The sequence below is a fragment of the Pristiophorus japonicus genome, chromosome 13 (assembly GCF_044704955.1).
Source record: "Pristiophorus japonicus isolate sPriJap1 chromosome 13, sPriJap1.hap1, whole genome shotgun sequence".
Classification (NCBI taxonomy): domain Eukaryota; kingdom Metazoa; phylum Chordata; class Chondrichthyes; family Pristiophoridae; genus Pristiophorus; species Pristiophorus japonicus.
The window spans coordinates 49,065,290-49,083,374 of NC_091989.1; the positions used below are offsets into that span (position 1 = coordinate 49,065,290).

At 37.4% G+C, this 18,085-nt stretch overlaps 2 protein-coding genes across 3 annotated transcripts in view; one reads left to right on the forward strand and one right to left on the reverse strand.

The window, feature by feature from the left end:
- cog5 (component of oligomeric golgi complex 5) overlaps window positions 1-18,085 on the forward strand; it is a 189,139-nt gene that overhangs the window by 50,755 nt on the left and 120,299 nt on the right. For both annotated transcript variants that reach the window (XM_070897430.1, XM_070897431.1), the window contains exon 7: window positions 16,747-16,877. In XM_070897430.1, the coding sequence (XP_070753531.1) occupies window positions 16,747-16,877 (131 nt within the window). The remainder of the gene's footprint in view (window positions 1-16,746; window positions 16,878-18,085) is intronic.
- On the reverse strand, window positions 2,722-8,742 carry gpr22a (G protein-coupled receptor 22a). The gene is made up of 2 exons (XM_070897432.1): window positions 8,607-8,742; window positions 2,722-4,022 (listed from the first exon to the last, which is right to left on the reverse strand). The coding sequence occupies exon 2, from the start codon at window positions 3,992-3,994 to the stop codon at window positions 2,753-2,755; it is 1,242 nt and encodes a 413-aa protein (XP_070753533.1). The 5' UTR covers window positions 3,995-4,022; window positions 8,607-8,742; the 3' UTR covers window positions 2,722-2,752.

The window sequence follows — 18,085 nt, forward strand, 5'->3', positions numbered from 1 at the left end:
GCCGCACCGGTCTCGCCACTGTTGGCGAAATCGGGGCCCTTGTGTTGGACTCAAACCCAAAAGTATGCTTCTGACCCAGAAGCACGTAGAGCCCAGCTTGGTATATTTCTTGGTCTTGGCTGGATTCTGCAGTTGTTCCCCAAATATGGCTTATAAAAGCAACAACTGTAGAATGAGATTGAAAGGATGCAAATACTGAATTAGAATGGGTTTACATACCTGTTGGTTTGGCTCAGTGAAAGATGAGTCTGGCCACTGATTCAGGAAGTTGTGTTCAAGCCCTCTGGCTTGAGTATGTAATCTAGACTGACACTTCAGTGTAGTATTGAGGAAGTGCTGCATTGCTGAAAGTGCCACTTTTCGATGAGTTACTAAATGGATGCCTCGTCTACCTGTTCAGGTGGAGGTAAAAGATCACATAGCACTATTCAAAGAAGAACAGGGATTTCTGCCAGTCTCCTAACCAGTATTTTTGTCTCAAAATACCACCAAAACAGATTGGCTGGCTGTTTATCTCATTTGCTGTATGTTGGACAGTTGACTGCAACATTTATTACAAAACAGTAACTGCAGTTCATAAGTAATTAATTGGCTGTGCTGCATTTTGGGATGTCCTAAGGATATGAAAGGTACTATATAAATGCAAAGTTGTTCCTTCTTTGGCTTTCGCTATGTTGACTTGAAGTTATAATTGAGCCTTGGACTATTGGGTTCAATTCTGCAGTCCAACAGGAATATTTATCATTGTGAATATTAGTTTGTAACAAAGATTAGATTAGGAACTTGTACAGGTAACATTTTGATCTAATCCTAATTGCATGTAGCGGTTGAGCAATGAGGAAAATGTTAGAATTCATACTGAAGATGTCACAATCTTCATTCTTTTGAAGAATTTCAGATTTTACATATAAAACTTTTATTCACCCTTCCCCTTAATATTGTTTCTAGTCTCGTGGTGTTTGACGTTGGGTGTGCTGCAATGCTCACACTGTTGCTCAAGGTCTTTGTTGTCTCATCAAATCAATAAGATAAGGAGTGGGATTAAGGCCATATACTGTAGAGTAGGGTAGGTCGCCAAAATGATTGCACAAGAATGTGAATTTCTTGGAGATAGTGTGCTTGTGAATTATATGATAAACAATCACAAACAAATCCATAAAATTGGCCAACTGCTGCAAGAAATACATAAGTTTGGCCCCTGAAGCCTAACCTCTATCTATGTCCCACTGTGACTTACTGTGACCTATTCTCTGCCCATCTGACCTTCTGTAACCTATTTCCAACCATCAGGCTTCTCCATTGAATTCAGGCCCTTTCTTACCTATCGTGCCTCCCAAAGTATTTCCTGTTGCCAGCCCCAATAATCCATTCCTGGTAGGAAAGGCAGCTGTGATGCATTCTCAGGCCATTAGCTCAGTTCATGGCATAAAGCTGATTTTCAGCACAAAATGCACTTTAGTACTGTATTTACTGCATGTATTCTGCATGGCTACTTTCAATCTGCCGTAAAATGTTTCCCGCCATTTTCCTGTGTACCATGGTCTTTATGTATAAAAGGAACATGTAATCATCATCAAAGGCCATTTATTTACATTTTCCAAAGAAAAATGAAGAGTCAGAGTTCAATCCCCAAAGCAACAGTAAAAATCGCAGAATACCATTAAGAACCGAATTTGACTTATTCATAGACTTTAAATCTGGCTCTGATAATTGATTATGCATTACATGGCATAAACAAGTCTATCTTTATAAAGCAACATATTCTCTGATTCGCTATGAGCAAGGTAAAGGAGATCTACATTCCTCAAAGTAAAGAGTAATAGCTTTGATGTAGCCAGCAAAGCATTTTTTAAGTTAACTGATAATGAATCCTGGATTTCTTCTCTCACCATTCAATTCATGTTTTCAGAATTAATCTCAGTTGTACCATATCTCAGAAATATCTGATTGAAATGTAGTGACGACTGTGTAGGGAAACACTGTAGTCACTTTGCGTACATTAATATCCCACAAAAGCACAGAGAAGTGACAAGTTAATCTGTTTTTGTGGTGTTGGCTGAGGAAAGCATGAAGGCCAGAATACTGGAGAAGATTTTGTGCTTGAACAGTACGATGGGATCTTTACCATTCACCTGAACTACTAGAACAGGTAGATCAGACCTTTGGTTAATGGCACCTTCCTCAGTCCTGCACTGGACTTGATCCCATAACTGACCCATTGCAAATAATACTATGAAGTTTGAACCTCCGTCAGGGCATTATTTTTTAAGTTGCTCTTTTAAAACATTTTTTTGGTCTTCACTTTTGAGCCATTGTGGTTGCAGTACTTCTATATTATTCACAATTGTACTTAGGGAAGATTTCAAAAACAATACACAATGAAAGACAATACAGTCTAAATGGGTTAATTTATAATGGTGTGAGGCAATTTTAGGTAGACAGGGAAAATAATTTTTATGTTAACTGGAATAATGAGTAAAGCTGGACAATGTTGTGACAGTCATGTGACATAACATTTGTTATAATTAGGTGACATATTTGCATCTACAGAAGATAGTCATTTGATTTTAAATTGACTTGGTACTTTATCAATGGATCAATGTAGTCTGTACACACCAGTGTAATATTATCCTTTTATTTCATTTACAGATTTTACAACAACTGCAATCTGTTTTCTTCCTAGTATCTGATGATGAGCTGTTGGTTCACATTCGTTGTTGTCAAGCAGTTTTGTCTCAATTTTTATTGAAAATTATTTTTTATTTCTTTTGGGATCTAGCCAAGAGTTGTGGATTACTGCATTGTTGGGGTTGGGATCAGCCTCAACAATTGAGACCACTCTCTTTTTTATTTTACTTTTGAGGACCTTTTGGAATTTCTGCCTTGCAAATGCATATAGTAAAGGATGGAATATAGTTGTTCCATAAGCCATGATTAGAAAGCACAGTCTTAATTTTACCAGAACATCACTGAGACCTTTATATAATATAACCATATTTAAAATTGATATAGGTGTCCAACAAATGAGAAATGTTGAAATAATTAAAAGGGACATTCGAAAAACCCTTTTTTGTCGTTCCCGCCTTTCACGATGACGCTTAATGGCTCGTCTTAGGGCAATTATTACAGAAACTGAAGTTCTTACTCCTAGTATTACATTGTGTCTTCTGTTACTTTCTGGTTGTTCAGTATTTTCATGCTGTAGGGTTAGCGGTACGGTCATTTTTCCCTTTGTTTTTTTCTGCCTAGTTGAAAATCGTGAGCCTATTCTGATGTTCAAGGCTTGAAGTATTTTGCTGTAGGTTATCAACATTATAATAGCAGTGAAAAAAAAGATGGGAATCTGAATTAGAAGGTGGTAATATATTCCCAATTCATTGTTGTATTCATTTACACCAATACACAAAAATGTCTTATTTTGCCAAATGTTTTCATCATCTTGTAGGCTAAAGAAACTGACTTCAATGAAAGGAATTGTAAATGCGGAAAAGGACACAATCCACACTGATGTTAGTAACATTATTGTTCTTCCCATAGTCAAAATCCGATTGGCTGGCTTAACTGAAATGTCATATCGATCCAGAGTGATTGCAAGAACATTTACTGCAGTTGCTACACTAGCAAAAGAAATACTGGCTTCATGAAAATTGCAAATCAAAGCAGTTTTGCTCTCTAGAGAAACAAGAGTGACAATTATTGTAAGAGGAATACATCCAACGCATATAACGACATCCAGTATGTGCAAGTTCATAGTGATAATATTACTGACTGAATTAATCAGATTTGACTTCATACAGTACAGTGCCAATACTGTCAAGTTGCTGCTGAGTCCTAACAAAATTTCTAGTACCAAAAATCCAGTAAGGGATGCCTGAAAACTTGCAGGGTAGGGAAGAGTCCAATATGCATTGCCGTTGAAATTATCTATCTCATCTCGAACTGTCAGATTGATTTCTGACTGCATGGTGACTTGTAAAATAGGATAGAGACACATTCCTTGTAGATAATGATTTTGATCAATCCTGAAAATGTAAACAAGATCATTAAGTTCTATTGTTTTATACTAACTTCCATGAAGCATGACTACAAAAATTTTTCTTCCATTTCCTGTTTGACCATATACATGCAACTTTATCAACTTTGTTGGTTCAAAATCACTCAATATTTAGGAGTGTTTCTGCTGTGGAGCTCTGTTTGCTACAGTTGAATTCAAGCAATTGTTTATTTGTGGCTTTTAAATTGGAGTGAGATGTTCAATAATACTTGATATTTGGTTCGAGATCAATTGATGTAAGAACATAAGAAATAGGAACAGGAATAGGCCAGCCTGCTCCGCCATTTAATTTGATCATAGCTGATCTGATCATGGACTCAGCTCCACTTCCCCACCCACTCCCCATAACCCTTTATCCCCTTATCGTTTAAGAAACTGTCTATTTCTGTCTTAAATTTATTCAATGTCCCAGCTTCCACAGCTCTCCGAGGCAGCGAATTCCACAGATTCAAAACCCTCAGAAGAAATGTCACCTCATCTCTGTTTTAAATGGGCGGCCCTTTATTCTAAGATCATGCCCTCGAGTTCTAGTCTCCCACATCAGTGGAAACATCCTCTCTACATCCACCTTGTCAAGCCCCCTCATAATCTTATACGTTTCTATAAGATCACCTCTCATTCTTCTGAATTCCGATGAGTAGAGGTCCAACCTACTCAACCTTTCCTCATAAGTCAACCCCCTCATCCCCAGAATCAACCTAGTGAACCTTCTCTGAACTGCAAGTATATCCTTTTGTAAATATGGAAACCAAAACTGCATGCAGTTTTCCAGTTGTGGCCTCACTGTAACAAGACTTCACTGCTATTATAATCCATCCCCTTTGCAATAAAGGCCAAGATACCATTGGCCTTCCTGATCACTTGCTGACAACCTGCATATTATCCTTTTGCGTTTCATGCACAAGTACCCCCAGGTTCCGCTGTACTGCAGCACTTTGCAATCTTTCTCCATTTAAATAATAACTTGCTCTTTGATTTTTTTTTTCTGCCAAAGTGCATTATTTCACATTTTCCAACATTATACTCCATCTGCCAAATTTTTGCCCACTCACTTAGCCTGTCTGTCCTTTTGCAGATTTTTTGTGTCCTCCTCACACATTGCTTTTCCTCCAAGCTTTGTATCATCAGCAAACTTGGCTACGTTACACTCAGTCCCTTCTTCCAAGTCGTTAATATAGATCGTAAATAGTTGGGGTCCCAGCACTGATCCCTGCGGCACCCCACTAGTTACTGATTGCCAACCAGAGAATGAACCATTTATCCCGACTCTCTGTTTTCTGTTAGTTAGCCAATCCCCTCTATCCATGCTAATATATTACCCCCAACCCCATGAACTTTTATCTTGTGCAGTAACCTTTTATGTGGCACCTTGTCAAATGCCTTGCCAAATGTAAAGTTGATAAATTTAAGAGGACATCTTAGAATTAAAGCAGAGGTTTGTTTGTGATGGAATTACATAAAGAATTCATAATCTGTTTGTACAATTAAGTAATCGGCACATTATATAATTTCCATATGTGCTTTAGATATGTACACACAATAATGAATGTCTAAAATGAATTTTTATAAATCACTAAGTTTAGTTATGTAAAACTGATATCTGGAAGATGCTCTGGCTGAAATCTATGTGTAGAATGTATATGAATAGTTATAGTATATTTGGGCCTACATTGTAGGTCATGTTACATATTTATAGATGTTCTTCCCCTCTCAAAAAAAAAATATTTGGTAAAAATGCATTGTGTCAGCAGTGGGTCAGGTATTTCTCTAACCTCTGCCTGCCCACCTTACATTTCACTATACTGAAAATGTAAGAGCTGCTAATTTAAGGTGAAGAGCTTCATGATCGGTTTACAAATGCATTAGTTATCAGAATAAAAATGACACTCGTTGCTAAATTATACTTAAGTTCTGAAAACATCTCCTCCAGTTAGCATGTACATTCCGAATACATTAGCAGGGAGAGCATGTGATATTCAGTCGAATGGATTGTTTAACAGAAATCCTGTAGAGAGCATTTCAGCTACTCATTCAGTTCTGTTTTTACAGAAATGGAAAAGATCTGTAAAATGTCAGGTTTAACATTACAGGGTGCTCTTGTGATAAATATATTTAAAATTAGTGAATCACATGCATGCCTTCATTCCAGATGTTCCAGATGCGTACTTGGGCACACTGAAGTTTCCTAGCTCAGATGCATGTGATTAGTATCTTAAATGGGAAAGAAGACACTGTCCATGTCAGTGGAGTGCACACTATTGTCATGTTCGTGATTGAATTGAGCTACTCCTTCCTTATTGTGAGCATCTGATATTACACGTTTTCTCGGAGGGGAATTTGCACTGTCCTTTAATATCTTTTATGTATCTGGTTAAATATACAAGATACAAGTTTGTAAAATATTTACTTTAACATGACTAATTTTTTAATGTGAAGTGGTGACTATGTTTAGCCTCCGTCACTCGGTTAGGAAGATGAAAAATTGGAAAGGGATCCTGCTCTTTGCTATCCAGTAGCACTGGCTGGAACTATATGTATATATAAGCAACTCTTGGGGGGGGGGGGGGGGGGAATAGCATTTATTTTAGAATTGTTGTACCCTGTACTATTGTTTGAAGATGTAATGTTCCTGCCCTCTGCTGGTCAGATTTACATAGCAACATACATGTTGGAAGATACAGTATCCTGTACTGTACTTTAATCAGGACTACTTATTACCTTTTCACTTAAAGGATGCTCCAGTTATGGTGGAAGAATTTAAAAGAAATTATTACCATTTAGTGATTTGCTTGTATAAATGAATTATTTATTACAATAATGAGCATTGCTAAAACTTTACATTTGAATTGGACACAGGTATATAGTAACAGTTAATCAAGGTAAAAAAGCAAAAAGTGCTGTTTGGCTTGGTATGAAAAATAGTCTCAGACAAGTGCTCATCAAAGTTTTACATGTGGGCATACCATTTATGTATGAATCATAGGTGTACACCATTATCTATTAATTTTCCCAATTAAATCCCAGAGTTCTAATCCAGCCTCCTTGCTGCAATTAGTGACTATGAAATATGTACACTCAAGTTAATATAGAAAGAAGTAGTAGGATTTGAAGTTGATGGCTTGAGGAAAGACAATGGTGTTTACTCATTATTTTCTCCTTTTTTCCTTCCCCTCCATACCTCCTGATCTGGAATTCCAATATCCCTCACTCCATGTTTGTGATTCACCCGCATGCCTTTTTGTGCTACCTTCCAACTAATCCATATTCCTCAGATTTTTCTGTCACTTAAGTTTGCCCCTCTCTCCTGTGTTCCTGCTCCTAGCTATTTAATGTAATTGGATAATAAAGCAGTGCTCACTTCTGCTGCAAGCAAAATCTACAGTGCTTCTGGGAGGTAATCTATCTCAACCTTTTTCGTGTTTTCACCTTGTTTTCAAATCCCTCCGTGGCCTTGCCCTTCCCAATCTCTGTAATCTCCTCCAGCCCTGCAATCCGAAGTTATTTGCACACCTTTAATTCTGGCCTCTTGAACATTGAATTTCATCACTCCATCATTGGTAGCTGTGCTTGCAGCTGCCAAGGCCCAAAGCTCTGGAATTCCCCTTTGCCTCCTTTAACATATTAAAACCTACATCTGGGCTAATATCTCCTTATGTGGCTTGGTGTCAAATTTTGTTTGCTAATACTCGTGTGAAGTGCCTTGGGACATTTTACTATGATAAAGATGCTATATAAATACTTGGTTTTTTTTGGAAGATGATGTATATTATCACTTCAGGTGTTGGATTACTTTCAGAGTACAAGATGTTGGAATAGCCTGCCCTTCCAGAAGCATTCCTTTGCTCTTTCTTGCTGAAAGATTGAGAGTAGGAGAGAATAGTGCCACATCGCTGAGATATATTTGTTACTCAGGAGGGAGAATCAGTGTTACATTGGGAATCTACAACTGGGACTTGGGTGGACTGCTTAGCAAGGGGAAAATAGCCTAAATTAACATGAAGATTTTGAAGTGTCCATCAATATTATGAGTGCTGAGGAACATAACCACTTCCTAATATACACCTTGAACTAATGAACCTTTCTGAAATTAGTAGGCCTATCAGATTTTTGTAAAACTACTGGATTCTTTTAAACTGCAGGTACAACTTACGTTTGATGTATTTGAACTTGAAATATCATTATATGAAAGTAATTTCCTGCGTGTAACTCCTGAACTGTATCGTGTCTGTGTCTGCGCCATAAATTGTTGGGGAATTACTTTTGAACAAATGAAAATTAATCATAACCAAAATTGTGTCCAGTGGAGCAATACACATTTTCACTTATTCTTCTGTTAGTACTGTTCTATGTTCCAGACACAGAACTCTGGAGATGGCTGTTCCACAAAGAGCTAAAATGTGCAATTGGATACCTGATGTTGCTTTTTTAATTTTCTGGAATGTTTGGGCACAGACCCAGAGTAAACAGTTTAGAAGTTAACTAGAAATATATTTCAAATTTAATTTTCTTTGCAGTATATTTTTAATAGCAAATACTTCCTTTTGTGACTTACCTTTTCCCCAAAATTTTCTGTAGCTTCTAAGGCAGCTACCATATTCAAGTTGATTTGATGAATCTGATAAGTAATGTCATGAAATTAGAATATAATACTTCATTTGGCATCACTGTTGTAATATGGTATCTGACTTTTTAGATCTCAAAGCACAACTATTTGTATTCCATATATTGTAACCTCTTATCTTTGAGGTTCTTACTTTGTTTTAAAAAGCTGTTCTGGTCACTTTTGCAGTTAATGGTATGGATGCCAACATATTGGTGCTTCAGTCATTGAAGAAATATAAACTGGACTTTCACTCTGATGTTGTGTGCCCTTTCAATATATGTCCCATTCCAATCCAGCATCTTTTTGTAGTTTGTTTTCTTTCAGTAATGTTCAATATTACAAAATTACAAACTGCTATGTATTAAAAACAAACCATATACTGTACACAGCTGTTGTACTACTTCGACACTCTTCAGTTGCTGAATACGAATTTCTTTCTCTCATGAGATCTGAAAGTAGTTTGAATAATTAGGCTGCAAAATAAGTTTTTTGTAGTACAAAACTTAGATTGGGTTACAGGAAACTAAATAAGTTGTTTGACTGTTTTATAGATTCTGTTCTCGTTTCTTTTCTGTTTCCAATTTTTTAATAGTTCTTCGAGGGGCTTCCCATAACATTTAATAAGACAGTAGGGAGGAGCATAAAATTGTTTGATATTCTTAATGCCTTTTCAATGTCGAACCAGAGATCAAACCGGATGAGAAATACTTCCAATTTGTAATAGGTTTCTTCATAATATCAGAATGTTCCATATTATTTCAAATAATTTGAAATATTTAAGCAACCCCTCTTCTGCTGTTATTGTGATTCAGTTTGCACACTGCAATTAGTGGCACATGCATGACATCAGTGATGGGGTCTTTGAATTTCTGCTGCAATCATTAGATGTCTTCATTAATATTGAGTCCTTCTGAGTAGTTTAATTTTCACATTCCCTACAAAAATGAGGGGAAAAAAAACAAACCTGGTCAAATAATGTTCTGTGTATGTGATGCAGCAAAGGTTGCCAGTTAATTATTTCTTGTGTATGTTTTTAGACTCGCGATTTCAGGAGATTATTGAATCCATGCTAAAATAAATTCACCATTACTAGATGATTTTTTTTGTATGTTCACTGTCTTTTGTACTTTGTATTTTGAGAACAGTTAAAACTTAAATAATTCACTTTTTTTTTAACAAAATTAAGGATTGTATTTTTTTATATTTAAAAAAAAAATTACTTGATTTCCATTCAGTGTAATTGTGTTGGACCTGTATGTTACCTTAGTGACTAAGTAGCTGTAATATCAGAGTGTTTAGACTCATTAACTAGCAAACAGCATTTCAAAGAATTTGAATCTTGGTTTTCACTGAACTTTATACTTGGGGTTGTCCATGAAGCTGGTTTGTCAGTCTTGGCCAGGTGTCCTGGGAAAGGAAGGGGAACTAGCTGCAGATGAAATAATCCCATGTCTACTACTCCTCCTATTTCTTATGTTCTTATTTTCTTGTCATTCAACTGTGCCAACTTGCATGTTATTTGATGAGCGACATGAATACATTGCAAAATCTAAACATTACTAGAATACTGTCCTCCTGACTAAGAAATACACTGTGGATATAGTGGGGTGAATTAGGGGGAAGGAAGTGGAGGAATGAAGTAGGAAGTTCTATCAATGAAGCAAGTCTAATTTTAGCAGAAGAATAATGCAAATTAAAATCTGAAAATATATTCTGCAAAGGCAAAACCAGTAAAATTGTGTATGAATACCAGCAAATCTGTGAATAGAAATTTTAAAACATTTAAATTATTAATTTAATTTTCTATTGCACCACATTTCATGCAAATTACAAGACAAGTTTAAAAATAATTGTGATGGTGAATATTTTGTGTAAATTGTCAAAAGTAATTCAGTAAACTTAATATGAAGAATATGAAGAATAACATGGAATAGAAATTTATAGTAATGGTAGATAAAACTTAACATTAACAAATAATGTTGGACAAAACTAATGTGGCAGGTCTAGTGAGGGTAGGTTTGCATTTAATTCTGAACCATGTACTCACTTATATAAGTAACAATATGGCTTCACAATCCAGTGGCAGATAATGTATTCAAATAAGATTGAGATAGAGGAAATGGAAGTGTTTGTATGGAAATCATTCCTGCAACATGTAAAATGCATTTTACAAAGATATGTTTTGCTTTAATGTCTCAATTTAATAGTCAGTCACTGCTCTTTCTACTTGTTTCTAAAGCTCATTGCAATTGTTCTTGCAGGTGTAATATATTAGAAAACAACATTTGATTGTACATGTATTTGGAAATGTTAATTTTAGTAGCATTATGGATAAAAGTATTGGTGTCTTTTTTAATTTAATACTTAAGATATGGAAAGTAAAATGATCAGAAAATATTTTTTCCAATATTTTATTACTGAAATATTTGAATATTTGTCAGAAACATTAACATTATTACAAAACAGTTCTTCTGTTAGCAATTAAAAATTGTGCATCCTTAATTACTAGATGCAACAGAACAATAATGGAATCTTACCTTAGCTGAAGACCTCAAAATTCTGTATGCAGGTCATTTGCGATTGATCCTTTTGTTAGCAGAGTACAGTATCATAAGAAGAACTGTTTCTGAGGCTGATCCTTCAGACAAAACCTGCTACTTCATTGTTTTAGCATATACTATTGATGAGCTTGTGAACCTGTTACAGTAGGTTGCTGTTGCTTCTCTAAACTAAGAAATCAATAAGCTTCTGAAAATACCTAATGAAAGTAACATGCTGCAGCCTTGTGTCCCTGGAGATCACATTCAGATTTAGCCCTTTTGGAGTGGTAAGGCAGCATGAAGTAATTGTGGGCGGCATTCACCAAATGACAGCTTGACTCATTGCTTCTCTTCACTGCAGAGAATTGCAGTGTATGCATTTGTTTTGATTTGCTAACCATAATGGATTTGTCCAATTCTTCGTGCAAAGGGGTGTGTGTTTTTTTTTACCAAGTTCAATAAATATTTGGTTTGATGATTGAGAATCTTAAAATTAAAAAAGTGTTCCCATTAACCTAACAGAGAGAAAAATGTAATCTGCCTGCTGACGGAAAGTATTTTTTAAAAAAAATCAATCCGTAGTAATTTTATTTTAATTTCCGTTGAAACTAACTTGGCTCTTTTTAAGCTATTTAAATATTGTGGCCAGGTGTGGCTCACATTTCTTTCACTGACATTTTTGCAACAAAAATATATACCTTGTCTGGGAGATGGTAATTATTTTGCTGATGATCATTTCATCAATAATTTAGTCGAGTTGCCTAGTTACACTGAAAATATTTTGTACATTTGTCACATCTCATGATAGATGATGCAAAGTAGGTCTGCATAGACTGGATTCAGCAATTGATTGATACTGTTAATTATTTATTCTTGACCATTACCAAGTGAACCATGAGTAGAAGTTTTATCTGGCAGTATGTGATGAAAATGTGACTTAACCTACGGTGATGATTGATAACATTCAGGGCATTAGTAATACCCACTGCATGTCATTGAATTTAAACTTGAATGTTATATGGTATGTATAAAGGAAAATAAACATAGAAAAAAATTATGCAATTTAATTTTACTTTAAAAGGAGTTATGGCTTTTTAGAGCAGTATTTCCAGAAATTAGCCTGCCACCTTTTTTTTAAAAAATGCAACTAAATTGCTTAATGGACTTTTCAGGTTTAGAAGAGAGAATTGATTCATTGATTTTCATTTGACCTGTACTGAAGCAGTAATCTGTCCAGCCTTGCTGTTGCCCTGTAAAAATCAGATGGTCATTTACAATAGAATAGCAGTTAAAAGTACGAGATCTGGACCTCCTTGAAACATTATTAACCATGAATGGCGTACAGATTTTTAGATGCAATCTATGGTTTAAAAAGAATAAATGTGGTTTTGACTTCAAACAGAACTGACCTAAAGAATTGTAGTTGTACCGTAATCACCATTCGTTGTCCATCTGCCTCCCAAAAAGTGCCTTTCTTTGGCTGCTTTCTTGAAAATCCCTTTAGGTGAAGAATTAAACGAATGTACCATCTTGACCCAAAAGTCGCAAAGCTAGGATGAGGTTTTAGCTTTGTGACTTAATGGGCCCAAATTTGCCCAGGAGTTGCTCCATTTTTTTTTTTTTTGGAGCTACTTGATTTTTCTGTAGTATCTTAAAAATCCCCATTCTGCAGATTTAATTTGCGCCAGTGTAAGTGAGTTAGTTAGGATTTTTCTTAGTTTCGTTTTTTTTCAAAAATGGGTATGACCAGCCACCTACGCCTGTTTTGGCCATTTAAGCCAGTTTGGACACCTAATAGTTGCTCCAAACTAACTTAGGCCAGCATTTGTGGCTGCACAGAAAACCCTTGTGGAGAGTTAAGAAATCAGCGCAGATAGCCAGAGATGGGGTGGGGGCGGGGGGGTGAAGGGAAGCGGAAAGGACCTTGCAAAGCACTAAACGCCTTCACAACAACATTCAAGAAGCATAAAAACCATCAATAATAAATAAAAAAATAAAAATAAAACTTAAGTCCTACCTTCATAACTTGGTCCGGCAGGTCAGTGGGCCTGCCGGTGCGAGAGGCCACTCTATTGGGAATAGGTGCGGGTGGGTGGGACGCCCGGGCGGGGGCGACAGCGCAGGGAACTGGCCACACACAACACACAGCAGGCTGGGCTCCCAGAACACGGAGGCTGCAGGAGTCGACTCCGAGGGTCTGGTGGAGTTCTCTCGCCGAGGACTGCTGACTTCTCTCGTGACGCCACTTGGCCTGAGATAGGGGCTACTGCGCATGCGCGAAACCTCCAGTGCGCATGAGTTGAGCTGCCGGCACTTTTGAGCGCAGGGCGCTAGCTCTGCCCCTTAATTGAATTGCTACGCCGTGTCAAGCACAAGGACAGTCAACAGAGCAGAGAGAATACGGGGATATCTTTTCGGCGCCGTTTTGAGCATAGGAAGTCGGTGCACTTCACGTGAGTGCGCCGAAAAAAACGGAGGGCCAAATTTGGGCCCAATATAACTACGACAAAAAAATATTTCAAAGTTGGAATTTTCCCTTGGTATAAAATTGAAATATGCCATTCTTCCGCCCCCCCCCCCCACCCCCCCCCCCCCAAACCGGCAAAAATATATTTAATTGCATACAGCATAGCAGGCAAACCCTCTGCTTCTTGAACAGTGTTAATATATTTTTTGTCTTTGTATTGAGCCATGCAGCTGCAACTATCTTTCAGAGCTGTGATTTAGTAATGTAGTTTTGGATTCAGATGGACCTATGGCTTTTATCATTCTCTGCTACATCTGCTTTCCCAATGGCAAGCAATATTCTTGGAAAAAAAACTATTGAAATATTTAAAACTGTCCATATACCTATAATAGATTTCATCGTAGATTGAACAGAATTTTAAATACAAACCTAGACAGAAGCTTAAAGGTCAAAATTGTAAGTTTAGCAAATTTGAGGAACCAAGAATTGAAAAGGCACATGAAGAATACAGATTCTGTGCCACATGGAAAAACATTTCTAACTCTCTTCTCCAGATAACTTTAAAAATTCTGCATTCTACAACAGCTCTTCATTGAGTATTTTCTGTGTACCCTGCCTGAATAGTCTAATAAACTAAACTTTAAAGTTATGGTTCGAACAGCAAGCCTTGCTGGTGCTTTGTAATATTGTTCCCTAGAACTGTGTATACAGGCATTCAGATGCAAGGAAACTCACTTTTCACTTGTTGAATAGCGTTGCTGCATTAAGTCACCGGAAATCTTTGATTTTCCGATTAGTAACTGCTACAATTTCTTCATGTCTTTCTGTTGTTCTAGCTGCCATCACAGTCAAACCTGTGTCCATGTGACAGTTGTCATGGCTGCAACCTGCTACGTCACCAAATATACCAAAAGGGAACAAAATACCAATCGGATGTATTTCCTTTCATTTATAAACAGTGAAAGTTTACAAATATTAATTAGTTTAACCATTGCATACAAATATGTTCAAATCAACTGGAGATCTAATAAAGATGTTTAAAATGATAAGGGGATTCGATAGAGTAGTTACAGTTCTAGACCAATGATGGGTATAATAAAATTAGAGCTAGGCAATTTAGGAGTAAAATCAGGAAGCATTTTTCACAGGGTAGTAGAATTCTGCTGTGGAGGCTGAGTCGATTTGAAATTTAAGGCAGATTGATAGATTTTTCAGTAAGGGTATCAAGGGATATGGATAGTAGGATCTCAAGACTGAGATCGATAGAGCTTAGTTGGGTTAGAGTGTCAAGGGATATGGAGCAAAGTATTGTTGGAGGCAGAAGGCATGACAGGTATTAAATGAGTAATTTGCATCAGTGTTTACCGAGGAAGAGGACTTTGCAACAGCTACGGTATACGAGGTGGTTGTCTAGATACTAGATGAGATAAAAATAGATAAAGAGGAGGTGCTAGAAATGCTGGCAGTACTTAAAGTGGATAAGTCACCCGGTCCAGATGGGATGCATCCTCCGTTTCTGAGGGATGTAAGGGGAGAAATTGTGGAGGTGTTATTATCTTCCAATTCTCCTTAGATACATGGGTGGTACCAAAGGACTGGAGGATTGCAAATGTTATACCCTTGTTCAAAAAAGCAGGGTGCGGTGGCAGGATAAACCTGGCAATTACATGCCAGTCAGTTTAATGTTGGTGGTGGGGAAGCTTTTAAAAACAATTATTTGGGAGAAAATTTAAAAAAAACACTTGGACAACAATAAAGGAGAGCCAGCATGGATTTGTTACGGCCAGATCATGTTTGACTAATTTGATTGAGATTTTTTATGAGGTAACAGAGAGGATGGATGATGGCAGTGCAATTGATGTGTATATAGACTTTCAAAAAGGCATTTGATAAAGTACCATATATTAGGATTGTGAGCAAAAGTGAAGCCCGTGGGATAAAAGGGGCAGTAACCACTTGGGTACAAAACTGGCTAAGGGATAGAAAAGAGTTGTCGGACTGGAGGGAGGAATACAGTGGAGATCCCTGAGGTTCCGTACTAGGACCACTGCTGTTATTTTTGATGTATGTTAATGACTTGGACTTTGGGTACAATTTCGATATTTGCAGAGATTCAAAACTTGGAAGTGTAGCAAACAGTGAGGACGATGCAATAGACTTCAGGAGGACATAGACAGGCTGGTGGGATGGACAACTACACGGCAGATGAAATTCAATGCAGAAAAGTGCGAGGTGTGCATTTTACAAAGCATTACAAAGTTACTAAGCATTTACAGCAATGGTATAACTTTTTATGGGATTTTTAACACCGATATTTCCACAAGGCATAAGTCAGGAGTGTGATGGAATACTCTCTACTTGCATGGATGAGTGCAGCTCTAACAATACTCGAAGTTCATCCAGGACAAAGCATCCTGCTTGATTAGCACCCCATCCACCACCTTAAACATTCGCTCCTGCCACCACTGGCGCAGTGTGTACCATCTACAAGATGCACTGTAGCAACTCACCACGGCTTCTTTGACAGCACCTCCCAAACCCCATGATCTCTACCACCTAGAAGGTGAAGGGCAGCAAATGCATGGGAACATCGCCACCTGCAAGTTCCCTCCAAGTTACACACCATCCTGACTTGGAAATATATAGTCATTCCTTCTTTGTCGCTGGGTCAAAATCGTAGAACTTCCTACCTAACCGAATTGTGGGAGTACCTTTACCACACGGGTGCTGTGGTTCAAGAAGGCAGCTCACCACCTCCTTGTCAAGGGCAGTTATGGATGGACAATAAATGCTGGCCTTGAAAACAATGCCCACATCCCGTGAATGAATTAAAATGGAAATACCAAATTGATTGGTTTCTGGAGGAAATGAGTACCTGTAGTAGAGAAATTGCTCTGGCTGCTATGTGTAATGACAGCATAATTAGATATATTGTCTGTAGCAGTTCCTTCCCCTGTTATTGATGAAATACGTTGCATCTCATTTGCGATATAGCTGCTGGCAGGAGGAAAGTATTAAACTCCTCCACATTCAAATCGGATTCACTGAAAATACTGACTCTTTTTGCATTTTGTTTTTGCAGATTATCTTTCACAAGGAGTTGATCTTTCGGGGATTGAAGTTATAGAAAATGATCTTCTTTTTATTGCAAGAGCCCGACTTGAGGTAGAGAATCAAGCCAAACGGCTGCTTGAACAGGGAATGGAGACACAGGTAAATGCCTATATCTTGTGATGAATTTTAAAGGTAGCATCTCAGCTAGTTTTGAACAATACCAGTGAGTTCATTAATTAAAGCATGAAAGTTGGATATGTACATTTTTAAAACTCGCTTATGTATATTACACGTATACTTCTGTGTCATAAATTATTTTTGCTCATATTGTAGCATCAGTTAGACTGGTAGTATATTGATGCCTTTCTTAACTGGTCTTTGGGTTGTTAACTTGAACATTTGCACTGCAAATAACTCGACGTTATGTATCTTTATTAAAATTCAATCAATGTAAAAGTTCACCATGAACATCTGCACCAACCGAAAGATGGACTTTCTTATAACTTATAATCATCATGGTGGGTTCCAGTTAAAGCAACTGTAGTTTCAGGTCATTTCTCTGATCGTTTTGAGAGACATTTACAAAAAAGTCTTTATTAGCTTGAACTTATAAAATTCACACTGGTAGTAAGGATGGTGCATTATCTAGTTATTAAGCATGCACAGTCAACCCGCAGATAGTCTTCCCACAAAAAAAAAGGAAAAGCAACTGAAATTGTGTTGACGAAGGGACATATGCAATTTAACATGGGAGGTGGAACCTCTACACGCTGGATGACCTCAACAGAGCTGGGACCAATATCCTCGTGGTGGGGGGGGCGTGGGGTTTGCTAGTGCTGTTCAGGAGTGTTTAAACCAATTTGGTAGGGAGATGGGCACCTGGATGTAGCATTAAAAAGGAGAAACAAGGTGCACAAAGCAATGGGGAAGACCTAGCACTAGAGTAAGAAATAGTACCGTATTTGGTATTAGACTAAGAGAGAATACAAGGAGATCTAAGATACGTTTACAGTGCATGTATGTAACCACATGAAGGTTGGTGAGTTGCAGATACAAATAGCTACATGGGAATATGATGTTGTGACGATAACTGAGACATGGCTCGAAAAAGGGCAGGATTGGTTACTAAATATTCTTGGATAGAAAGGAGGTGGGGTGGCAGTGATGATTAAGGAGAATACTACATGTGTGGAGAGAGGGGATGTCCTGGAGAGGGTCAAGGGCAGAATTTATTTGGGTTAGAGTTGAGAAACAATAGAGGTGCCATTACACTACTAGGTGTATTCTATAGGGCACCTACTAATGGGAAGGATATAGAGGAGCAAATTGCTGAGAAGTGCAAGAACTATAGAGTAGTGATAATGGGG